General features: G+C 45.5%; 2 protein-coding genes and 1 long non-coding RNA gene across 5 annotated transcripts; all 3 read right to left on the bottom strand.

Annotated features, from left to right (window-relative positions):
• Positions 1-8,439: 8,439 nt before the first annotated feature.
• LOC103650259 (uncharacterized) lies at positions 8,440-10,143 on the bottom strand. 2 transcript variants are annotated; one of them, XR_002268394.2, is made up of 4 exons: positions 9,856-10,134; positions 9,564-9,649; positions 9,409-9,453; positions 8,440-8,729 (listed from the first exon to the last, which is right to left on the bottom strand). It is a non-coding gene; the product is annotated as an uncharacterized lncRNA (long non-coding RNA). The 2 variants fall into 2 exon arrangements; XR_002268395.2 differs by having other exon boundaries at positions 8,443-8,729; positions 9,564-9,656; positions 9,856-10,143.
• Positions 10,144-11,713: 1,570 nt separating this feature from the next.
• LOC100276115 (uncharacterized) lies at positions 11,714-13,134 on the bottom strand. The gene is made up of 2 exons (NM_001139047.2): positions 12,982-13,134; positions 11,714-12,796 (listed from the first exon to the last, which is right to left on the bottom strand). Exons 1-2 carry the CDS (start codon positions 13,069-13,071, stop codon positions 12,263-12,265), a joined length of 624 nt encoding a protein of 207 aa, NP_001132519.2. The 5' UTR covers positions 13,072-13,134; the 3' UTR covers positions 11,714-12,262.
• A 2,559-nt stretch (positions 13,135-15,693) lies between these two features.
• On the bottom strand, positions 15,694-19,225 carry LOC103650260 (transcriptional regulator of RNA polII SAGA subunit). 2 transcript variants are annotated; one of them, XR_002268058.2, is made up of 3 exons: positions 18,974-19,225; positions 16,312-18,707; positions 15,726-16,198 (listed from the first exon to the last, which is right to left on the bottom strand). XR_002268058.2 is itself a non-coding variant. In XM_008675860.3 (2 exons), exon 2 carries the CDS (start codon positions 18,524-18,526, stop codon positions 17,555-17,557), a length of 972 nt encoding a protein of 323 aa, XP_008674082.1. In that variant the 5' UTR covers positions 18,527-18,707; positions 18,974-19,225; the 3' UTR covers positions 15,694-17,554. The 2 variants fall into 2 exon arrangements, 1 of the variants encoding a protein (XP_008674082.1); XM_008675860.3 differs by having other exon boundaries at positions 15,694-18,707.
• Positions 19,226-25,487: the final 6,262 nt, after the last annotated feature.

Genomic DNA, 25,487 nt, shown 5'->3' with positions numbered 1-25,487 from the left:
CGGCCGTAAGGTGAGCTTCCTCAGGGTCGGCTTGGAATCTTGCACACATGCATACGGAAAGCATAATATCCGGTCGAGATGCACATAAATAGAGTAAAGAACCTATCATCGACCGGTATACCTTTTGATCCACGGACTTACCTCCCGTGTCGAGGTCGAGATGCCCATTGGTTCCCATGGGTGTCTTGATGGGCTTGGCATCCTTCATTCCAAACTTGTTTAGAATGTCTTGAGTATACTTCGTTTGGCTTAAGAAGGTGCCTTCTTGGAGTTGCTTCACTTGAAATCCTAAGAAATACTTCAACTCCCCCATCATAGACATCTCGAACTTTTGTGTCATGATCCTACTAAATTCTTCACATGTAGACTTGTTAGTAGACCCAAATATAATATCATCAACATAAATTTGGCATACAAACAAGTCATTATCAAGAGTTTTAGTGAATAGAGTAGGATCGGCCTTTCCGACTTTGAATTCATTAGTGATGAGAAAATCCCTGAGGCATTCATACCATGCTCTTGGGGCTTGCTTGAGCCCATAGAGCGCCTTAGAGAGTTTGTATACATGGTTAGGGTACTCACTATCTTCAAAGCCGGGAGGTTGCTCAACATAGACCTCTTCTTTGATTGGTCCATTGAGGAAGGCACTTTTCACGTCCATTTGATAAAGCTTAAAGCCATGGTAAGTAGCATAGGCCAATAATATGCGAATTGATTCAAGCCTAGCTACGGGTGCATAGGTTTCACCAAAATCCAAACCTTCGACTTGGGAGTATCCCTTGGCCACAAGTCGAGCTTTGTTCCTTGTCACCACACCATGCTCGTCTTGCTTGTTGCGGAAGACCCATTTGGTTCCTACAACATTTTGGTTAGGACGTGGAACTAAATGTCATACCTCATTCCTAGTGAAGTTGTTGAGCTCCTCTTGCATCGCCACCACCCAATCCGAATCTTGGAGTGCTTCCTCTACCCTGTGTGGCTCAATAGAGAAAATAAAAGAGTAATGCTCACAAAAATGTGCAACACGAGATCTAGTAGTTACCCCCTTATTAATGTCGCCGAGGATGGTGTCGACAGGGTGATCTCGTTGGATTGCTTGGTGGACTCTTGGGTGTGGCGGCCTTTGCTCTTCATCCTCCTTGTCTTGATCATTTGCATCTCCCCCTTGATCATTGCTGTCATCTTGAGGTGGCTCATTTGCTTGATCTTCTACTTCATCAACTTGAGCCTCATCTTCATCTTGAGTTGGTGGAGATGCTTGCGTGGAGGAGGACGGTTGATCTTGTGCATTTGGAGGCTCTTCGGATTCCTTAGGACACACATCCCCAATGGACATGTTCCTTAGCGCGATGCACGGAGCCTCTTCATTACCTATCTCATCAAGATCAACTTGCTCTACTTGAGAGCCGTTAGTCTCATCAAACACAACGTCACAAGAAACTTCAACTTGTCCAGTGGACTTGTTAAAGACTCTATATGCCCTCGTGTTTGAATCATATCCTAGTAAAAAGCCTTCTACAGTCTTAGGAGCAAATTTAGATTTTCTACCTCTTTTAACAAGAATAAAACATTTGCTACCAAAGACTCTAAAATATGAAATATTGGGCTTTTTACCGGTTAGGAGTTCATATGATGTCTTCTTGAGGATTCGGTGAAGATATAACCGATTGATGGCGTAGCAAGCGGTGTTGACCGCCTCGGCCCAAAACCGATCCGAAGTCTTGTACTCATCAAGCATGGTCCTTGCCATGTCCAATAGAGTTCGATTCTTCCTCTCCACTACACCATTTTGTTGTGGCGTGTAGGGAGAAGAGAACTCATGCTTGATGCCCTCCTCCTCAAGAAAGCCTTCAATTTGAGAGTTCTTGAACTTCGTCCCGTTGTCGCTTCTTATTTTCTTGATCCTTAAGCCGAACTCATTTTGAGCCCGTCTCAAGAATCCTTTTAAGGTCTCTTGGGTTTGAGATTTTTCCTGCAAAAAGAATACCCAAGTGAAGCGAGAATAATCATCCACTATTACAAGACAATACTTACTCCCGCCGATGCTTATGAAGGCAATCGGGCCGAATAGATCCATGTGGAGTAGCTCAAGCGGCCTGTCGGTCGTCATGATGTTCTTGTGTGGATGATGGGCACTAACTTGCTTTCCTACTTGGCATGCGCTACAAATCCTGTCTTTCTCAAAATAAACATTGGTTAGTCCTAAAATGTGTTTTCCCTTTAGAAGCTTGTGAAGATTCTTCATTCCAACATGTGCTAGTCGGCGATGCCAGAGCCAGCCCATGTTAGTCTTAGCAATTAAGCAAGTGTCGAGTTCAGCTCTATCAAAATCTACCAAGTATAGCTGACCCTCTAACACTCCCTTAAATGCCATTGAATCATCACTTCTTCTAAAGACAGTGACACCTACATCAGTGAAAAGACAGTTGTAGCCCATATTGCATAATTGAGATACAGAAAGCAAATTGTAATCTAAAGAATCTACAAGAAAAACATTGGAAATAGAATGGTCAGGAGATATAGCAATTTTACCCAATCCTTTGACCAAACCTTGGTTTCCATCCCCGAATGTGATTGCTCGTTGGGGATCTTTGTTTTTCTCGTAGGAGGAGAACATCTTCTTCTCCCCTGTCATATGGTTTGTGCACCCGCTGTCGATGATCCAACTTGAGCCCCCGGATGCATAAACCTACAAAACAAGTTTAGTTCTTGACTTTAGGTACCCAAATGGTTTTGGGTCCTTTGGCATTAGACACAAGAACTTTGGGTACCCAAACACAAGTCTTTGACCCCTTGTGCTTGCCCCCAACATATTTGGCAACTACTTTGCCGGATTTGTTAGTCAAAACATATGATGCATCAAAGGTTTTAAATGAAAGACTATGTTCATTTGATGCACTAGGAGTTCTCTTCTTAGGCAACTTAGCACGGGTTGGTTGCCTAGAGCTAGATGTCTCACCCTTATACATAAAAGCATGGTTAGGGCCAGAGTGAGACTTCCTAGAATGAATCCTCCTAATTTTGCTCTCGGGATAACCGGCAGGGTACAAAATGTAACCCTCGTTATCCTGAGGCATGGGAGCCTTGCCCTTTACAAAATTAGATAATCTTTTAGGAGGGGCATTAAGTTTGATATTGTCTCCCCTTTGGAAGCCAATGCCATCCTTGATGCCAGGGCGTCTCCCATTATAGAGCATACTTCTAGCAAATTTAAATTTTTCATTTTCTAAGTTATGCTCGGCAATTTTAGCATCTAATTTAGCTATATGATCATTTTGTTTTTTAATTAAAGCCATGTGATCATGTATAGCATCAATGTTAACATCTCTACATCTAGTACAAATAGATACATGCTCAACAATAGATGTAGAGGGTTTGCAAGATTTTAATTCTACAACCTTAGCATGTAACATATCATTCTTAGTTCTAAGGTCGGAAATGGTAGCTTTGCAAACATCAAAATCTTTAGCCTTAGCAAGCAATTTTTCATTTTCAATTCTAAGGCTAGCAAGAGAAATGTTCAATTCTTCAATTCTAGCAAGTAAATCATCATCATTATTTCTAGAATTGGTAATTGAAACATTACAAACATGAGAATCAACCTTAGCTAACAAATTAGCATTTTCATTTCTAAGGTTGTCTATAGTCTCATGGCAAGTGCTTAGCTCACTAGACAATTTTTCACATTTTTCTACTTCTAGAGCATAAGCATTTTTAACCTTAACATGTTTCTTGTTTTCCTTAATTAGGAAGTCCTCTTGAGAATCCAAAATGTCATCCTTTTCATGAATGGCACTAATCAATTCATTTAATTTTTCTTTTTGTTCCATGTTAAGGTTGGCAAAAAGGGTACGCAAATTATCTTCCTCATCACTAGCATTATCATCACTAGAGGATTCATATTTAGTGGAGGATTTAGATTTAACCTTCTTCCTTTTGCCGTCCTTTGCCATGAGGCATTTGTGGCCGACGTTGGGAAAGAGAAGTCCTTTGGTGACGGCGATGTTGGCGGCGTCCTCGTCGTCGGAGGAGTCGCTAGAGCTTTCGTCGGAGTCCCACTCCCGACAAACATGGACATCGCCGCCCTTCTTCTTGTAGTACCTCTTCTTCTCCTTTCTTCTCCCCTTCTTGTCGTCGCCCCTGTCACTATCACTTGATAATGGACATTTAGCTATAAAGTGACCGGGCTTACCACACTTGTAGCAAACCTTCTTGGAGCGGGACTTGTAGTCTTTCCCTCTCCTTTGCTTGAGGATTTGGCGGAAGCTCTTGATGACGAGCGCCATTTCCTCATTGTCGAGCTTGGAGGCGTCGATTGGTTGTCGACTTGATGTAGACTCCTCCTTCTTTTCCTCCGTCGCCTTGAATGCGACGGGTTGAGCTTCGGATGTGGAGGGATCATTAAGCTCGTTGATCTTCCTTGAGCCTTCGATCATGCACTCAAAACTTACAAAATTCCCGATTACTTCCTCGGGGGTCATTAGTGTATACCTTGGGTTGCCACGGATTAATTGAACTTGAGTAGGGTTAAGGAAAATAAGAGATCTTAGAATAACCTTAACCACCTCGTGGTCATCCCACTTTTTGCTCTCGAGGTTGCGCACTTGATTCACCAAGGTCTTGAGCCGGTTGTACATGTTTTGTGGCTCCTCCCCTTTGCGAAGCCGGAACCGACCGAGCTCCCCCTCGATCGTCTCCCGCTTGGTGATCTTTGTGAGCTCATCTCCTTCGTGAGCGGTTTTGAGCACATCCCAAACCTCCTTGGCGCTCTTCAACCCTTGCACTTTGTTATACTCCTCTCTACTTAGAGAGGCGAGGAGTATTGTTGTCGCTTGAGAGTTGAAGTGCTCGATTTGGGCCACCTCATCCTCATCATAGTCTTTATCCCCTACGGATGGTACCTGTGCACCAAACTCAACAACATCCCATATACTTTTGTGGAGTGAGGTTAGATGAAATCACATTAAATCACTCCACCTAGCATAATCTTCACCATCAAAAGTTGGTGGTTTGCCTAATGGGACGGAAAGTAAAGGCGCATGTTTAGAAATGCGAGGGTAGTGTAGGGGAATCTTACTATACTTCTTGCGCTCTTGGCGCTTAGAAGTGACGGATGCCGCGTCGGAGCCGGAGGTGGATTGCGATGAAGAATCGGTCTCGTAGTAGACCACTTTCCTCATCCTCTTTTTCTTGTCCCCACTCCGACGCGTCTTGTGAGAAGAGGATTTCTCCTTCTTCTCTTTTTGGTGTGAAGAAGACTTCTTCTCCTTCCCTTTGGAGGAGTTCTTCTTCTCCTTTCTCTTGGTGCGGGACTCCTCCGATGAAGTGCTCCCATGGCTTGTAGTGGGCTTTTCGCCGGTCTCCATCTCCTTCTTGGCGTGATCTCCCGACATCACTTCGAGCGGTTAGGCTCTAATGAAGCACCGGGCTCTGATACCAATTGATAGTCGCCTAGAGGGGGGGTGAATAGGGCGAAACGAAATTTACAAATATAAACACAACTACAAGCCGGGTTAGCGTTAGAAATATAAACGAGTCCGCGAGAGAGGGTGAAAAACAAATCGCAAGCAAATGAAGAGTGTAACACGCGGATTTGTTTTACCGAGGTTCGGTTCTCGCAAACCTACTCCCCGTTGAGGAGGCCACAAAGGTCGGGTCTCTTTCAACCCTTCCCTCTCTCAAACAGTCCCTCGGACCGAGTGAGCTTCTCTTCTCAAATCGAAACCGGGAACAAAACTTCCCCGCAAGGGCCACCACACACTTGGTGCCTCTTGCCTCAATTACAATGGAGTTTTGATCACAAGAACAAGTGAGAAAGAAAAGAAGCAATCCAAGCGCAAGAGCTCAAAAGAACACGGCAAATCTCTCTCGCTAATCGCTAAAGCCTTGTGTGGAATTGGAGAGGATTTGATCTCTTTGGTGTGTCTAGAATTGAATGTCTAGCTCTTGTAAGTGGTTGAGAAGTGGAAAACTTGGATGCAATGAATGGTGGGGTGGTTGAGGTATTTATAGCCCCAACCACCAAACATGACCGTTGGTGGAGGCTGTCTGTCGTATGGTGCACCGGACAGTCAGGTGCACACCGGACATGTCCGGTGCGCCAACCACGTCACCAATGTCGTTGGATTCTGACCGTTGGAGCTTCTGTCATCTGGGCCCGCCTGGGTGTCCGGTGCACACCGGACATGTATTGTTCAATGTCCGGTGCGCCAGTATGGGCGTGCCTGACTTCTGCGCGCGCAGCGCGCGCATTTAATGCGTCGCAGGTAGCCGTTGGCGCCGAAATAGCCGTTGCTCTGCTGGTTCACCGGACAGTCCGGTGTACACCGGACATGTCCGGTGAATTATAGCGGAGCAACCGCTCTGTTTTCCCGAAGCTGGCGAGTTCCTGAGGCGCCGTTCCTTGGAGCACCGGACACTGTCCGGTGTACACCGGACAGTTCGGTGAATTATAGCGGAGCGCCTCTGGAAATTCCCGAAGGTGGCAAGTTTGAGTTGGAGTCCTCTGGTGCACCGGACATTGTCCGGTGGTGCACCGGACATTGTCCGGTGGTGCACCGGACACTGTCCTGTGTGCACCGGACAGTCCGGTGCCCCCAGACCAGAGGTGCCTTCGGTTGCCCCTTTGCTCCTTTGTTGAATCCAATACTTGATCTTTTTATTGGCTAAGAGTGAACCTTTTACACCTGTATAACTTATACACTAGAGCAAACTAGTTAGTCCAATTATTTGTGTTGGGCAATTCAACCACCAAAATTATTTAGGAACTAGGTGTAAGCCTAATTCTCTTTCAATGACTTTTAGCTAATTGACATGCATTACAGACAGTAGACAGACTAGTTTCTTCACGACACGGGAGATGATGAAGACTTAAAATGGACCTCACAACTTGGACTGAGGGGTGACCAAACCGAGCATGCCACTGCGCAGGTCGTGCCGAGCAACTTAGATGTGCTTGTTTAATAGACGCAAGATCAGCAGGCTTGATGGGATAGAGGCCGGATTCACATTTTCCTTCCAGAAGAAGATTCCGAGTGGCACGATCCTTGATTAAAAAGTGAGAGGGATGAAATTCAAAGAAAACATCATTATCACGGGTTAACTTATGGACAGATAAAAGATGTTTAGATATTTGGGGGACATGAAGAACATTTTTTAGTGCAAGAGGGAGAGTATTAGTATTAATGGAACAAGAACCAAGATGCATAATTTGCAAACCTGCGTCGTTGCCAACTTGCACGGTGTCAGTGCCACGGTATTGTTCTCTCAAGGCGAGACGATCCAACTCACTGGTTATATGATCAGTTGCCCCGGTGTCACTATACCAGTTAGGATCGACCTGATAGGAAGATGTTGCAGCAATCGTGGCTGGTGGAGAGTCCTGTTGATAAGATTTATCATGGTGATACCAGCATTTGATGGCCGTGTGACCCAACTTGCCACAGATTTGACATGGATCACGGCTAGCAGAACCAGTACGTCCGCGTCCATGAAAAGTATTTCGGCCACGCGAAGAACCACGACCGCGGCCGCGATTTGGAGATCCACCACGCCCAGCATAGTTGGCCATAGTGCCAACATTAAGACGCGTCTCCGCTTGATGTTGGAGCTGACGAGCTTCATAGGACAAAAAATGAGCATAAATATCATCAAAAGTTAGAGCCTCACTTTTTGTGGTCATAGCCGTGACGAACGAGTCGTAGTATGGTCCAAGGCCGGCAAGAAGATAGGCCACTTTTTCATCTTCACGGAGAGGCGCAGCAGCCGCCGCCAGATCAGATGCATAGCTCTTGATCTTGCGAAAATAATCAGTAGCAGAAAGGTCCCGCTTCTTGATAGTAGCAAGATCCATCCGGATTTGAACAATACGAGCCCGCGAGGCAGAAGAAAACATGTTGTTGAGAATATCCCAGGCTTCCTTAGAAGATGTCGCAGTCATTACATCACCGAGAACATCTTCAGTCATTGAAGAAAGAAGTCCACTCACTACACGACGGTTCACTTACAGCGACCTACGGTTGGTTGCTAAAACGACCTTCAACGACCTACGGTTGGTCGCTAAAAACTTTTAGCGACTCATAAGGATGGTCGCTGTAAGTGCCGTCGCTAAAGGCTTTAGCGACCGACATCTTTTTAGCGACCGACCGTCCGTTGCTAATATTATATATTTAGCGACCAACTGTGGGTTGTTGTACTATAGATTTAGCAACCAATCGTGAGTCGTTATACTATACATTTAGCAACCAACAGAAAGTTGCCCCTAGTTATAGTCGTTAATAATGATAATATACCATTAATTAGCATTCAACAACTGTTATATATACAAAAGCATCACAAATCACCAATTTTTATACAGATAATCACATAGATATACAAATTTAATTAGTATTGCACAATGATAGATCCACATCACATAAACCATCAACAAGCACCACAACAAAATCATTCACAAAACCTACACATGTTATTATGTTTTGCACATATTTGCAAACACTTTACAAAATCATTCACAAAAGTACTAACGCTTCAAGTGATTCACAAAAGCCTTCACAAAAGCACTCCAACTTCTTGTATCAGTGAACAAAGCTCCCTTTTCTTCTCCTCCAAATCTTTAGATTTAAGATCAGTCACTGACTTAGCTTCCAGTAGAGCATTTTCAGCTGTTCCAGAGGTTGCTGTTGATGCTTTATGTTGAGCAGCCTCTAGCTCCTTGAATAGCTATCATTTGTCTGAAAAAATTGCATATGTTGAATAGAACTACTCAATGTGCCTCTATTTACAGAACAATTGCATATGTTGAATAGCTATCATTTGTCTGAAAAAATACCTACATGACTAAATTCACCAAATAGTGCCACATACCTATTTAGCTTGGAGACATAAAAAAACTTTGGAATGGAGGATGTTAAAATAGTATGGCTCAATTAATTTAGTGTTAAGACATAGTATGTCTGCAAATACATATATTCCCCATTACAAAGCTAACCCAAGAACTGCTACCTGCCTTGACATAGATGATTATTAAAAGCTATAGATTCATGAGATGCTATCTGGTTTAGGCCCCCTGCCTCCACTAAGTGTGACATAATCCAATTAACAAAATCATGTAATCAATACGTTGACATGGTGACAAATTCTACAATGCTAATCCATACATAGGTCGAGGACACTACAGCTACCCACAGATTATTATTTTTCTTCAAGATGCTCGGCAAACATGGATACCATGATGAAGTCGCAGCATCATATGACTAACTTGCTGGATATTGGGAAGTCAGATACATTAAAAACTCCTGGCAAACCAGACCTCAACCTAAAGGCAATTTGGAAACAGGAATGATAATCAAACATAATTCAATGGAGTTCAGCAAGATTGGTCGAACCAGTACGCACTATTGATGGGCTTACCTTTCAGAAAACAGAGTACCCACAGCTTCAATTTATCGCCCGCATCTGCAGAAGAAATCATCCCAGAGTTAGAGGCAGGGTTCGTTGTAAAGCAGTTCGTCTAGAACTAGATACGAGATTGAATCGGAGCTAAAAGATTAGAGAGAATTTATTACCCACGTTCCTTGAAAAAGGAATTAATCACCCCAAAAAATGCAGGAATAAACTGTGTATACAGGAGGAAGTAGGAACACACTTTAGCCTGCAAACTTTCACAAATGGAGCATTATTACAGGTAATGCATGCAACAAGCACGCTGTCAGTGCTTCTATTTTGCAAGATTGAAAGCTGGAACCGATAAATTTGCTGGCAGCCAACTGTGCTCAGATTTGCTTCTATTATTACAGGTAAAGCTGGAGCATTATTACAGGTACATTTGCTTCTATTTTACAAGCACGCTGTTAGTACCTGCAAAGAAGCCAACTGTGCTCAGATTTGCTGCAGCCATGGCAGCGGTTCCTGGCGTCCTGGCGAGAGCAACAGCGTGGCTGCGCTGCTCGGCGGCCGGTTGCCTAGCAGCGGCTGGAGAAGAGGAGGGGAGAGAAGCGAGGAGAGAGAGGGAGAGCCGCTTGGGAGAGAGAGGAGCAGAGCAGGGAGAGGCGACGGCTACCAGGGGAGAGCGGCGGTGGCCTGAGGGAGGATAGGGCAGGGACGGCGGCTGGGGAGATGGGCCAAGTGGGCCGGCTAGGTTAGGTTAGGTTAGGTTTTAGTTTTTTATTTCTTTTTTTTTCTATTTCCTTTTGTAAATTCGAATTATATTTTTAAATAACCCTAAATTTCATAATAATCACAACAAAACTATTTATAAATAAAATATTTATTTTTGGACTAATAATTATTATATTACTTATTTGGATTTCCATTTAATTAGAAATGTTATTAAATGTTAAAAATCAATTATGAGCAAATAAAAAATCATTCCAAATGCAAATAAATGGCACATAATTAAACGAAAAACTTATTACCCTGATTACCACTAAAATTATTAATATACATATTTTCCGAAAACCTTATTTTAGCAATTCATTATTGTTTCGTAAAATGAGATTTTCTTTACAAGATCAAATCCATAAATTGGATTTGCAAAAAACAATTCAAACAAAACATATGCTTCGGCACGAGTGCAACAAACACTTGGTAAAATTTTATCTATTCAAGAATTGTTCAACTTATTTATATTACCCTTTTACTATTAGAAATCATAAGTATTTTTTTCCTTTCTATTGAAAAATAATAATATAAAGTAAGTTATCTTCAATTGATGGATTTATGGTGTTACCTGAGGGAGGTGGGCGACGACGGCGATGTCGGGAGGAGACAGAGACGGCGTGGGAGGGAGAGTTAGGTAGATGGGCCCCTAGTAGGCCTTAGGGTTAGGGAGGGTTTTATTTTTTATTTTATTTCGAAATGCATTTTTAAATTACTCAAAAATTCATAAAAAATTACCAAATAAATAATAGAATTTTGAATAAATTATTACGAATGCAAATAAATAATAAACATTTGAAACGGCTTTCAACTCGAATCTAATATCATATAAGCACAAAGAACACAATTGCATATTATAGTCATGTCCATACATAAACAAACCATAAAATAATACAAGCAATATTAAAAAGAAATAAATCACCACGCAATTTAGCGATCAATGTTTACTTGTTTTAATTAATTTTTAGTCACTAACATCTACAGGCATGTTCAGGCTATAAGATTTGATAGTGATCCTTGCTCTATAGCGACCCACCGCTAGTCCCCGACGACATCTATAGCGACCAACCATAAGTTGTTAAATTTCTAGACTTTTAGCGACCAACCGAACGTTGCTACAAAAGGATTTAGCGACTGACCGTCGGTCCCTAATCTTTAGCAACCAACAGTTGGTACCTAATAAGGGTCGCTAAAGATCAACCGTCGTGTAGTGACTGAGGATGTGTTGATCCTGATTGAACCACCGATCATATGCGGGGTTTGGGATAGCCCTGGCATTTGGATCGATAGACGATGCAATTTGCTGTGGCGGTGCTGGATTAGAACCATCCAAAAAACCCAGCAACTGTGCACCACGAAGATGAGGGAGAAGCTGAGCACGCCAAAGAAGAAAATTTGTTTTGGTGAGACGAATAGTGACTGCTTGATGAATTGGGATATGAGGAGCAGCAGAAGATGAATTCGCCATAGTTGAGGAGGAGGAGGAGGTGGTGGAGGAATTTGTGGGAGAAGAAGGTATGGTGGAGATTAGAACCTTGGCTCTGTTACCATGTTGATTAGACGTAATGTGCTACCGCACAGACTGCTGTCATTCTCTTATATATATACAGATTACATGCATGCAGAATTGGCAAGCCAAATTACAGGGACGAAATTACAGGGACGCAGGCGAACTAAGGAAAGAATGCATGCAAGCATTCTATGTATAGATGATTTACTTCTATCTTTAACACCTAGTAACCAAACACTACCTAAGCTGCTTGAAACAATATAGTTTGAAATAAAAGATGTAAATAAGTAAGTTGTTAGAGATAGTCTAAAGAATGCCAAGAATTTTGAATGAATAGTGGCAATATTATTACTCCTGAATCAGCACTAGTTTGAACATTATTAATCAATCAGGATGCACTCATTAGTCATGATCAATTAGCATCTTTGGATCAGGATTATTAGGACACAAGCGCCACCTAGGACATAGCAAAAACAAACAAAACAAAAAACTAGTGGCTACTGCTTCTACAACACAACGCAAACCAGGTACAATGTGATTGATTGATCGATGGACATGGACGGCGAGCTGCAGCTTGCTGCAGCAGCCTGCAGGGTTTCATGTCATCCTCAGGGTGAGGTACTGCCGGCACTGCAGCAGCCACGGCGCGTGCTGCCGCATCATCATGCTTTCTTCAAGGTCAAACGCCACGGCCCTCTGGCACGGCGGCGGCGGAACGTGGAATGCTGCCGCAGGCCCGTCATCGGAGCAGTACTCGGCCGACGAAGGCGACGATAGGACGCTCGCGCCGGAGCAGTCGGGCCCGAAGGGGGAGGAGACGGCGCCGGCGTCGTCGCGAGGCTCTGCTGCTTGCCTCCTCCTCCTCCTGTCGCTCTTGCGACGGCCGGCGGGTGAGCAGCGCCCGCCGACGGCGAGCGTCAGCTCCAGCTCCGTGCCGGCGGCGGCGTCCTCGTCCTCGTCGGCGCTGGCTATGTACTCGTCGGCCGGGAGCTGCAGGCCCAGCGGCAGCGCCCGCCGCGGCTGCTTGCTGCGCCGGCGGGGGGTGGTCACCGGCTTGGCTCCGGTCAGGTCGTCACTCGTCGTCATCATCAGCTCCCTCTGTATACGGTACAGGCGGTGTAGCTCGTGGACCTGAGAGGACGATTGCCGTATAGCAAGCAGAGCAGGGGATTATGCATAATCGACCAGTACAGTGGCGAGAGGCTCATACGATCGACACTTGATTTCCAGGATGAAAGAAAGAAAGAAAGAAAGAAAGAAAGAAAGAAAGAAAGAAAGAAAGAAGTAGCAATCTTGCGTTGGTGCTTCATTATTACCTGCTGCCTGAAGGTTTCTTCGTGCTTGAGCATGGCCATCTTCATGACCTCAATGTCGCATTGCCTCACGCGCTGCCTGTCCGTCATCATCCTCTTAATATTGGCTGGAACAAAACACACGAGGCTGTTGAAAAAAAAGGAGAGCAGGTTTTGTGGTGGTTCTGAAACCTTGTTGTGGCAGGGGGAGCTGATTTATAAACAACCTCCTCCAAGGCAAGGCTCCAACGCCGATGCCGGCTGGGGGTGCCTTTCCGTTCGTTAGACACTTAGACACGGGAGAGAGAGAGAGTTTGCATGGCTTCCCGCCCAGCTGCATGCAACCTGGCTAATGGCACACTGTCAGTGTCCCTCGCTCTCTTGCTAAGCATGCATGCAGTGCCCCTCCCAGAGCAGACAAGACAGAGGCCTGCAGAGCTGCAGGAGGAGGGGCGGAGGCGAGGGCGCGAGACCAGATGAGAAGTGCATTCCAAACAGCGGACACACACATACACACACACACTTTTTTTGTGTAGATGTGATCATTGCTCTGTGCAGTTTGTTTAATACGTCCTGTGCGCAGTGAGATGGAGGAGCTGACAGCTACGTAGCTTATCACTGAAAACAAGCAAAATGGATCGGAAGGAGCTGACCATTATTATATGTATGTGGATGAGCAATATAATATAATGAGAAGATTCTCTCATTCTGTGCTACCTCTGCATCACAGCAAAAGGCTGGTTGGCTCGATGGATGGATGGATGCACAGACCCCCTTTGGCGGGAAACATGAAGCGCGTCAGCGCGTGCATGTCTGCTCAACTGCTGAGAGGCTCTGGTTTGATATTATATTGCAATGCAGATGCATGCGCCAATCAGTGGCTTCATCAGACAAATTGCCCAGTCAAAAGTCACTCCCGGCTAGTTTGCTGACTGCATGGTGTGTTGACGTGTTGTTGCAGCAGATTAGTTGTCGAGAATATGTTAGCAGCAGAAGGTTTTATGCATGCTTAGTTAGCTGCAACGGTGATTAATTAGCCGGTGGCCGGCGTTCTCTGGCCAGAGTTCAGCGGTGGTGAAGTAACTGGAAAGGCTAAGCAAGAGAGAGGATGGGTGGGTGGATGGATGGTCCGGGGGGGAAGGACAAGACAGCGGTGATGCACGCCTTGCCGGCGGAGGGAGGAGCAGCCGTACAATGTGCCAGGCAAGAGAGAGAGATAGAGAGACTTGTAAGTAATCCCCACATAGTCACTAACAAAAAAGGAGCTGCAAAAGAATACTGTTACCTCTACTCCATTACAATTAACAGTTGCTAATACGAAGTAGCAGCTCAAAAATGCAAAAAAAGAAGAAGACGAAGAAAAGCATTCATCATCATGGCCAGACGAGACCCAAGACTCCAAGAGGTGTGTGTGAGGCTGCTGCTGGGGGAAGAAAAAAAAACAGCAGAAGCTTTGTAGGCTAGGCACACACTTGTAAAAGGTCAAAGGCAACTTTCGTCCAATCACTCCAGCAGGCCGGCGGCTGCCTCATCGATGGTTTGGTTTCCTCTGCGAAAGCAATTGGCCAGCCAGACAGACTGCGGTAGTAATCAGACAATGATAAAGCATGTAGTAGTAGTAGTAGTGTGTGTGTCAGCATGGCATGCCGCACGCTGGCTGCCTCTGCCTGCCTACAATTCAGTGGTCAACTTTTCAGAGAGGGGAGGAAAGCATATGCACCGCACATCGGTCGCCGCGAAGAGAATGCAGGCTGCAGCCTCCGTTCTGTCGCCCCTCCGCCGCACGAGCTCCTCGAAGCCGCGGACCTCGTCATCATCCCGGTCTCCTCGAGGCCTGTGCCGCGTGTGAGACTACTACTCCTACTCCAATTGCACGGCCATGTAAACACCTCTCAGGAGTTGACACAAAACCAGTACTGCGGCTAGGATTAGTATACTCTGCTTAACGTGCAAACATTGACTGCCACAAAGGAAGTATTCATCCTTACTAGTTACTACGTTTTCCTTGATAATGCCTGGATTGTTTGGCCCACATGATTAAAAGGTCTAATCTTTCTCCTTACAATGGTTACTAAAAGCATGAACCGGAAATCAGGATCGGTTACAAGTCATCCCTGAGCTGGCCCTGCAGAGGATTTCAGGTGACTGTTGGGGTGCTGGAGCTGGGGCTGGGTCGCTGGGACTGGGAGCCGACAGTTTTGCCCGGCACGCACGCTCGCCACCTGAGAAAAAGAAGAAACACCAGTGGGAAAGCCAAGGGAAGCAGGCGCAGGGGAAAAAAAAGAGGTGGCATGGCAGGGAGGGGTCTGAAAAGACGAGCTTCGTGATGACCTCACACTAACCTTTGTAGCCCAAAAGTGTGCACATCCTCTAGGCCTCTTGTTCCCTTCCTTTTGCTTCCTACTATTCTCTATTTTGAACATTGAAACTGAGAGTAATCTGTGTTGGCCAGATGACCCGGTGGTGCAATAGAACAAGCACTATAGAATTTCAAGTCACAAATAAACGTTATTCTGTTCGGGAATCTCTTCATCCTGTTGTCTTCACGACAAAAAAAAAATACTCGCCGGAATCCACACAACAATTGGGGGGATATTTCTTCCACATTCCGGTTTCCCGCGGCAGAGATAAATCCCCAACAAAGATTTATGGCTCCCCTTAAATTATAATTAGAACGTACGTCTTTCATTATTAATACAAAACATTGTCAATTATACACATTATCGGATGTAAAAATATCATTATGTATATATTAAAATGAATCACAATTATACAATGAGTGTGGTCTATTGACATGATAATTATTTATTTTTATCGTTAACTATTACACGAAAACACCACCACGTACATGTTTAACGTGTCTCCGTAGAGAACAGAGATAGAAAATGATTTCCGTCCTCGTTTACACATTTATATCCTCGTGGGAAACGAAACTTCACTGTCTCTAATGAAAGAATTTCCCATGGTGAATTGGGAATCGAGGCCCGTTGCCATCTAAGAAGGGACCGACGGCTTCATGCTCACCAGAATCCTCTACGAAGGCCTGAATGCCTGACACCGTGGACTTGCCGAATCATATCTTCAGCTTTCTGCATCTTGGGTCCTCTGTATAAATCTGTAACAGTCTTTTTTTCTCTCTATAATATATACAGGGAAGACAAAAGACAGACTGGAGTGGGTACAACATGGAACGCTCTTGTAGCAAATGAATCATACCACAATGCAGATAAAACCCCGACGCCTGCATCGGAGTGCACGTACATATTCAGGATAGTAGAACAGCACAGAAGACACCATGTAGAAACAAATCACTATGGAAGAATACTAAGATGCAGAGAAACGAATTGTCCGTACAGTTTCGTAGCTATATGTTGGCTCCGAGTCAAGCTGGACCTATACCAGATAATGACAGGAAGAGAGAAAAAAAGAAACAAGAATTTATATGGCACCCTTAAGCAACACTAATTAATAAATGATCAACAGTAATAGCCAAATAGATGGATGCCTATGCACATTAAAATAAACAAACCAATAACCTGGCCAGACAAACTAGATCACAGCAGACAAGAGGCAACAAACCCAAGATATCCAACAGCAAAATATTCTAAACACAGTACCTGATTCTCTGTACAGGCACAACATGGTAACATTGGTGCATAAGGCGTTGAAAAAAAGGGGTTTTCATATATATGCCATTATGAAAATTGTGTATTCTAAAAATGTCATTATAGTTCATGATATCCGGTAGTTGCCATTATTTGATCAAAAAAATTAACCCGTGCCATATTGTACATTCGTATGGCATGTTTTATCCCTATTCCCTAGCAACGAAGTCCAGGTCACCACATTGGACATGTCAGCCACATGGAAAGTAGGCAGTAAAGTCGAGGGAATGTGCGGAGGATTTGCTGGACAACAAGAACAGGAATGACGGCGGCAAAGAAGTCAGCAGGGAGAAGGACGCCGCACACCACAGAACACCGGGTGCCGCGTCCATGGCTGCCGCTGCCGGAGGACGAGGAGGTCGCGTGCTGGAGCTGGCCCATGTCCATGGCTGCCGCTGCTTACTGCAGGGAGTGGAGCCGGCCCATGTCCATGGCTGCTTGAGCTTGCCGCTGGTGGCTGCTTGAGCTTGGTGCTTGGAGACAAGCAGTATGTAAAAGGAAGTCAACAAGGGCATCTGGTAGGGGCCAACGTATATAATGGATGCGCCAATTTTTTTATCAAATAATGGGAATCACCGCACGAATTATAATGACAGTTTTAGAAAACACATTTTTCATAATGGCAAATATCTGCAAAACGCTCGAAAAAAAAGGCACGACACATTCCAGAATCTTTTGTTATAATTATTTCCTTTGCGAATAATCACAGCTAAATGGAACTCACTATCATGTACTGCATCCTAAGAAGTATCACCCTCACCAGCCATGGGTACACTACCCAGTCCTATAGTAAAACTTCACTATACCTCAACCTAACTACCTGTAGCTGTAGTTTCTACAGCAGGATAGAAGGCCCTACAACATACTGCCTAAACTTGACCAACTCCACCATAGGGTTTGCCAAAAATGTGGAGGAAACTAACTGCTCTCTATCAGTTGTGGAGATAGGAAGAAATCTTCTCATGAATCACCACGGACCCCACTAACTGAGCATCTGATAGCACTGCTGTCGAGAGATCAGGCAGGGAAGCTTGATAACAATGGCTTGATTCCAAAGGAAAGCCATTGTTCTGCCCACTATTTACTGAAGCAGTGGTGCGGCTATTTGCTTGGTGCATCGTCCTGTTGATTCCCCTTGCCTTCGCAATACCTAGACAGGGCTTCAGCATCCGAGTCATGTATGCATTCAACCCAGCGTTCAACACATCAGCAAACTCTTTGGATACACTGAGACCTTGAGCCTTCAACTTATCATCAAGTAGCTTGGACAGCGTCTGAGAATCTGGCAGTTCACCATAATTGCAGCACACATCTAAAGCGCAAGATATCAAAGGCTCAGAATTCTGAACCTTTGGAACCCCCACTGGGGGCCTTATCGGGCTTCGGCTCTGCACACAGACTGGGCTACCACGGGCCTGGTTGACCTCCTCGCCATCCTCCACAGAGATTACCTCCTGCAAAACCTTGCAACCAGCTGACACAAACTCCCCCCCAGCACTCGGATGACCAAGAGGAGACTTCCCAATCGGGCTCGGCTTATCACTGAACCTCTTAGTCCGGGGCCTCACCCTCCTCACCGGCAATAAGCCATTGCTGAATGTCCCATTGGACACCGTGCTAGTCTGCGAGTTTCCAGTGGCCGCCTGCATGCTTGGCGGAGGCCCATCCGATAGACAAGCATTGCTGAGGATGGACCGGAGGAGGAAATTGTGGAGCTTGATGTTCTCCTTCCCCAATGTAGTAACACAGATCTTCTCAAACTCATCCTTGCCGAGCTGACAGCCGAGGAACTTCTTGAGGCTGCGGAAGTAGAGCTCAGCGCGCAGGGGCCCCAGCCGCTTGACGATCTGATCCTTGAGCTGGAGCGTGTCGACGCGAGCCAACTTCTTAGACGGCGGCGGCATCTCGGCGGCAGCACAAAATGTAGGCCCGCGGACGATGCGGCCGAGCAGCTCCGGTAAGAGCAAACCCTAGATGATTAAGAGCAAACCCTAGACGATGATGCCGTCCACCGGCTCCGGAGACCCGCGGCGGTCGAGCTCGCCGCGTAAACGAGCTCCCGAGCACGGCCGAAACTACCCCAGCCTGCACGATCAGATCCAGAAGCAGCAATTCAGCAGAGAGAATCACCTCGGAGCACGCGAACTCGGGAGGTCGCTCCACGGCTAAATTCAGCAACGCTATTGACAAAATCGAGCTTCGAGCAAGCCCGGACACGGACTCCCCGATCGGGAGCGAGCAGGCCGCGAATCCCGGCGAGCTCTAGCGAATTCGGTGTGGGGAAACCGCGTGGAGCAGCTCGAATTGGGGAGGAAACGAAGTAGATTGGGAGGAGACGGCGGGGGACTCACCTCGACTAGGGTTCCGGCGTGATCGAGCCGCCGGCGGCGAGTCAGTCAGAATTGGGGTCAAAAAACGGAGAAAAAAATTTCTTTCTCTCTTTTTTTCCCCACCCGCCGCAATTGGAGTTTTTTCCCCAAATTTATTTGTTTGGGGACGACGAACAATGTGGGTGACGCTATCTAGGGGTGCGTACCGAATTACCTGTCCTCATATTGGCTTAATGTCCCGCTGTCAGGTGGGTCCCGGACTTCAGGTTCGGTAAGCGTTCCGATCTGATAGTTATCCATGCTGGCACGTGCCGTCGTCGCCCGGTAACACATAATTTGGCTGAGAGATGGTTAACCCCAAATTGTTAACTATATCTCAAATAGTCATTGATGTTAGCTCCTTTAACCCAGTTAAAACTAGCTAACAATTTATTAGCTAAGTACTAATTAGCTCGGGAGATTTGGAAAATAGTCCTAGGCTTTTATTCCAGTAGAAAATATGTGATGACATTGTATTATATTAGTGCATATGCATATTATATTTTTGTTGTTCTAGGTGTTCTTCTCGGTTTGACTGGGAGAGTTGAGCGAGGATGAAGTAAGTGAGAGAGAGGCTTTTAAAAGAGACAAGGAAGTATATGTAGCTGAAAGCATCTAGGCCCCTGGTTGGTTTTAGTGATTAATGACAACGTAATATTATATGTGACTAACGTGTGTTTTGCAGAGACAAATGGTAAGTTAGGTCGCATGATAGGTAGAAGTACTACAACGGTGAAAACAATCCCGGAAATAAGAACTCGAAGCGACGGCTAAAACGACGGAACAAAAGGTGAAGGTCTACGGAGTCCGAGTGTCAAGGAGATGTGGACACTCGCGTTTTAGTTAGGTCTTTTATTCTCTTTTAGCCGTACTATAAAGAGGGGTTGTCGATGAGTAGTTTGACCAAGAGAGTTCTAGTGTAGTGTTGGTGCACAATCACACTCATATACAGTGCTAGGTGTCACTCTAGAACTCACACACAAGTTAGAGCGAAAACCGATTTGAAAATCAGCTGAAAAACAAGACTTAGTGTTTCTGGCTTAGGGGCACCGGACTGTCCGGTGTGCACCGGACTGTCCGGTGCACCCTCTGCCAGGTGGGCCCAGGCTGGTCCACAGCAGAGTTTTCCCCGTCGCAGAAACCCGAGAGCGCAGCCTTCAGAGATGAATTTTAGTGGCACACCGGACACCGCACCGGACTGTCCGGTGTGCACCGGACAGTGGACTGTTCACTGTCCGGTGCGCCATGAGTCCAACGGCTCTCTGTCAGAACTAGCCGTTGGAAGTGACCGGTGGCGCACCGGTGGCGCACCGTTGGCGCACCGGTGGCGCACCGGACTGTCCGGTGCGCCATCGCGCAGTAAATTGCCTGTAACGGCTAGTTGGTGGGTGAGGGCTATTTATACCCCCTCCACCCACCATATTCAATGTCTTGCACTCCACATTTATTCCAGCACATTGGTAGAGCATTGCAAGCACCAAAAGCCTAGTGAGGAGATTAGAGAATCATAATCCGCGCTTGTTCCTCATTAGCGCTAGTGAGAGCCACCTAGAGCACACACCACTTGCATTAGGCTTCTCTTGGTCAAGCGAAAGTCTACGGCTTGTTACTCTTGGTGATCGGCATCACCTAGACGGCTTGGTGGCGTTGGGAGCTCGGTGATCACCGTGAAGATCTTGTTGGTGACCCGACTCAAGTTTGTAAGCGGTCTCGAGGGATCCACCGCGCTGGAGTGGCAAAGGATCATCTCGTAGTGAGCACTTGGTTCTTGCGAGGACCAAGGGGGAGCGATACCCTTGCGCGGGTGCTCCAACGAGGACTAGTGGAGAGTGCCGACTCTTCGATACCTCGGGAAAAGTTGGAGGAGTCTTCTAAACTTTGCTTTACATTCCGCACTTAATTCAAGCACTTTACATTGTGTATTTGTTTAGCAAGTATTTGAAGTATTATCTTAGCTTTGTTACATTTCTAGTATTATATTCTTAGTGCTAGTTGTTGGGGTGAAGTTGGGCTCTTGTTTAGCTCTTGCTTAGGTTTTAATTAGTGTTGATTTTTAGAAAAGCCCAATTCACCCCCCTCTTGGGCATCGTGATCCTTTCAGTAGCCTTTCTGCCATATCCCTGTGTCAGGATACACGACAGGTGATTATTGGAGACACAAGGAATAAACAAGTCAAGACTTCACTCCCAATAGGTATTTAAATTTCGGTAGTGCTGCATAGGCCAGAAAGGTCAAAAGGTATGAAACTTTGGCACTAGCTTTTTGGGCTTGGGTAGAGGTGATATGTGGTGTTTGAGCATTGGAGAACCATGAATTAGTGACAAACCCACTGATTCTTAATTGTACGATATCTCTACACTATGAACTATATAAAACATACAACATATTTTATAAGCTTTTGGTGTCCCTCCTTTGTCATGAGCATTCTCCTATTTTGGTGCTTTTCCTATCACAATGATTGGTAAACAGATTAGTCCTCTAATTGTATGGTAATTATCACCAAAACCCACAATTAGGGCTTGATTGCACTTACACCAACCTTATTAGCTCTTTAAATAGTTATTGTGAAAGATGTATGCGGCAAGAAAGTTGTTGAGAGGGCTTATAGTGCCTATATGGTGCTCAGAAATTATCAAAACTATCACAAAAAGAAGTCCAAGTAAAAGCTAAAACAAAATAATACCAAATCTTGCACTCCTTTTAAGAAGAACAAGAGAATGTCCAGATGCCAAGGGAAGCCAAAGAATAATTTTGTAAACATTAAGGGCCTATTTGAAAGCTCAGTATATTTGCAAATTTGAAGCAATACTATGGTTTTTTATGATACTGTGGTATTGAAAGTAAAAAGGTGTTTGGTTAGTACTGGTAAAATCAGAGTTTTGGATACTATAATCATGATTTCTGTTTTCTCCATGCATCACTTATCCTCCCAGTCCCAGCGCCTCCCTCAAGTCACACGTCCTCCCCCCACCCCACGTCGCTGCTGAGAGCACCTAGAGGGGGGTGAATAGGTGATCCTGTAAAACTTAAACTTTAATGCCACAAAACTTGGTTAGGAGTTAGCACAATAAAGCCAAGTGGCTAGATAAGAGTCTTTGCAAGACACGATAACCACACGAAGATCAATCACAGATAGACACAATGGTTTTATCCCGTGGTTCGGCCAAGTTCAACACTTGCCTACTCCACGTTGTGGCGTCCCAACGGACGAGGGTTGCAATCAACCCCTCTCAAGCGGTCCAAAGACCCACTTGAATACCACGGTGTTTTGCTTTGCTTTACTATATCCTGTTTGCGAGGAATCTCCACAACTTGGAGCCTCTCGCCCTTACACTTTGATGTCCACAAAGAAGCACGGGGTAAGGGAGGGATGAGCAACACACACAAGACACGAAATCAGAGTACCAACACGCACACAAATGACAACAAGAGCTCACAACACAACCCGGCGAGTTCACAACTCAAATGGAGCTCTAGTTGCTATCACAACGAATCAAATGCGCGGAATTGAAGTCTTGGTGCTTAGGAATGCTTAGAGAATGCTTGGTGTACTCCTCCATGCGCCTAGGGGTCCCTTTTATAGCCCCAAGGCAGCTAGGAGCCGTTGAGTGCATTCCAGGAAGGCAATTCTTGCCTTCTGTCGCCTGGCGCACCGGACACTGTCCGGTGCGGATTTCTTTCCTTATTTGGCGAAGCCGACCGTTGGCGCTTTGGAGCCGTTGGCGCACCGGATAGTCCGGTGCCCCTTCCGACAGTTGGCACTTGCCACGCGTCGCGCGCGGATTCCGCGGCCGACCGTTGGCCCGGCCGACTGTTGGCTCACCGGACAGTCCGGTGCACCACCGGACAGTCCGGTGATTTATAGCCGTACGCCGTCGTTGAAGTCCCGAGAGCAGCAAGTTCGCCTGAGTCAGCCTGGCGCATCGGACACTGTATGGTGCACCACCGGACAATGTCCGGTGCACCACCGGACAGTCCGGTGCACCCAGACTGAGCAGACTTTGGCTGAACAAAGCCATCTCTTTTCCAATTTGATTTCTCATGTTCCCAGCACGTACATTAGTCCTCAAAACAATGTACTAAGTCTAGAAACATACCTTTAGACTTGATTTGCACCTTATCCATCATTTGACATAGTTTATCACTTAAGCACTTGTGTTGGACACTAAATCACCAAAATACTTAGAAATGGCCCAAGGGCACATTTCCCTTTCAATCTCCCCCTTTTTGGTGATTTATGCCAACACAATATAAAGCAACTAAAAGAGGTGCAACATCAATGCAAATGAAAACTCAAATTCGTTTTGATTCAAATTTGGCATATTTGGATCATCCTTTGCCACCACTTGGTTTGTTTTTGCAAATCAAACTCAATTTCCTATCTCTAAGTCAAAACCACTTGTTGAGGCATAGAGAGAGACATTCCAAGAGAAATTTATCAAGAATTCAAAAACTCCCCCTATTTCCCATAATCAACCATTCTCCCCACAAGAGGCCAACTTTTGACAAAAGAGACAATAAGAGATTTTTGACAAACAAATAACTCTATTCTACTATTTTCAAAATTCTCAAGTGGTAGCTGATCCATTTATTGCTTTGGCCTTACTTTCTCCCCCTTTGGCATCAAGCACCAAAACGGGATCAATCTTGGCCCTTTAACCCCATTGCCTCACCAAAATTTTCAACGAAGAGTAAATAGGCAATAAGAGTACAAAGATGAACTTGGAATTTGTTACTCTTTCATCGGAGTGCAGTGGAAGTCTTGCATGGTCCAAGTCCACATTTCCCTTTCAAACCTCCTTTGAGACTAAATTAAGAAAACTCAAGTACACAGTTAGCCTCAAAGGGTCAAGTTGTAGCACATCTCCCCCTAAATATGTGCATCACTTGCAAATGGACTTGTGAGGTCCGGGGAGTGCTTGTACAACTTGAGCACCATAAACAACAAAATGCATTAAGGAATATGATCAAGGCATATACACATGTATGCTATGAATCAATCCAAGTTCCGCGAATCTAAGACATTTAGCTCACTACGCAGCCTGCAAAAGGTCTTCTCATCTAGAGGCTTGGTAAAGATATCGGCTAGCTGGTTCTTGGTGCTAACATGAAACACTTCGATATCTCCCTTTTGCTGGTGGTCTCTCAAAAAGTGATGTCGGATGTCAATGTGCTTTGTGCGGCTGTGTTCAACAGGATTATCCGCCATGCGGATAGCACTCTCATTATCACATAGGAGTGGGACTTTGCTCAGATTGTAGCCAAAGTCCCTGAGGGTTTGCCTCATCCAAAGTAGTTGCGCGCAACACTGTCCTGCGGCAACGTACTCGGCCTCAGCGGTGGATAGGGCAACAGAGGTTTGTTTCTTAGAACTCCACGACACCAGGGACCTTCCTAAGAATTGGCACGTCCGTGATGTACTCTTCCTATCGACCTTACATCCAGCATAATCGGAGTCTGAGTATCCAATCAAGTCAAAGGTAGACCCCTTTGGATACCAGATCCCGAAGCAAGGCGTAACGACTAAATATCTAAGAATTCGCTTCACAGCCACTAAGTGACAATCCCTTGGATCGGATTGAAATCTAGCACACATGCATACACTGAGCATAATATCCGGTCTACTAGCACATAAATAAAGTAAAGACCCTATCATAGACCGGTATGCCTTTTGATCAACGGACTTACCTCCTTTGTTGAGGTCGGTGTGTCCGTCGGTTCCCATTGGAGTCTTTGCGGGCTTGGCGTCCTTCATTCCAAACCGCTTGATCAAGTCTTGCGTGTACTTTGTTTGGGAGATGAAGGTCCCATCCTTGAGTTGCCTCACTTGGAACCCAAGGAAATAGCTTAACTCGCCCATCATCGACATCTCAAATTGAGTCATCACCCTGCTAAACTCTTCACAAGACTTTTGGTTAGTAGAACCAAATATTATGTCATCGACATAAATTTGGCACACAAAAAGATCACCCTCACATGTCTTAGTAAAAAGAGTTGGATCGGCTTTCCCAACCTTGAAAGCATTAGCAATTAAAAAGTCTCTAAGGCATTCATACCATGCTCTTGGGGCTTGCTTAAGTCCATAGAGCGCCTTAGAGAGCTTACACACGTGGTCAGGGTACCGTTCATCCTCGAAGCCAGGGGGTTGCTCCACGTACACCTCCTCCTTGATTGGCCCGTTGAGGAAAGCGCTCTTCACATCCATTTGGAACAACCTGAAAGAATGGTGAGCGGCATATGCTAGCAAAATACGAATGGACTCTAGCCTAGCCACAGGAGCAAAAGTCTCCTCAAAGTCCAAACCTGCGACTTGGGCATAACCTTTTGCCACAAGTCATGCCTTGTTCCTTGTCACCACCTCGTGCTCGTCTTGTTTGTTGCGGAACACCCACTTGGTTCCCACAACATTTTGCTTGGGACGAGGCACTAGTGTCCAAACTTCATTTCTCTTGAAGTTGTTGAGCTCCTCTTGCATGGCCAACACCCAGTCCGGATC

Source organism: Zea mays, chromosome 3, assembly GCF_902167145.1.
Source record: "Zea mays cultivar B73 chromosome 3, Zm-B73-REFERENCE-NAM-5.0, whole genome shotgun sequence".
Classification (NCBI taxonomy): domain Eukaryota; kingdom Viridiplantae; phylum Streptophyta; class Magnoliopsida; order Poales; family Poaceae; genus Zea; species Zea mays.
This window is presented reverse-complemented; position numbering and strand designations above follow the sequence as displayed.

Bases quoted from the DNA above. Each gene is read 5' to 3' on its own strand.
- LOC100276115 (NM_001139047.2), bottom strand. From the start codon at position 13,071: ATGATGACGGACAGGCAGCGCGTGAGGCAATGCGACATTGAGGTCATG. The intron at 12,797-12,981 runs GTAATAATGAAG...TCGTCCTCTCAG, and splicing joins AAGAAACCTTCAGGCAGCAG to GTCCACGAGCTACACCGCCT.
- LOC103650260 (XM_008675860.3), bottom strand. From the start codon at position 18,526: ATGCCGCCGCCGTCTAAGAAGTTGGCTCGCGTCGACACGCTCCAGCTC.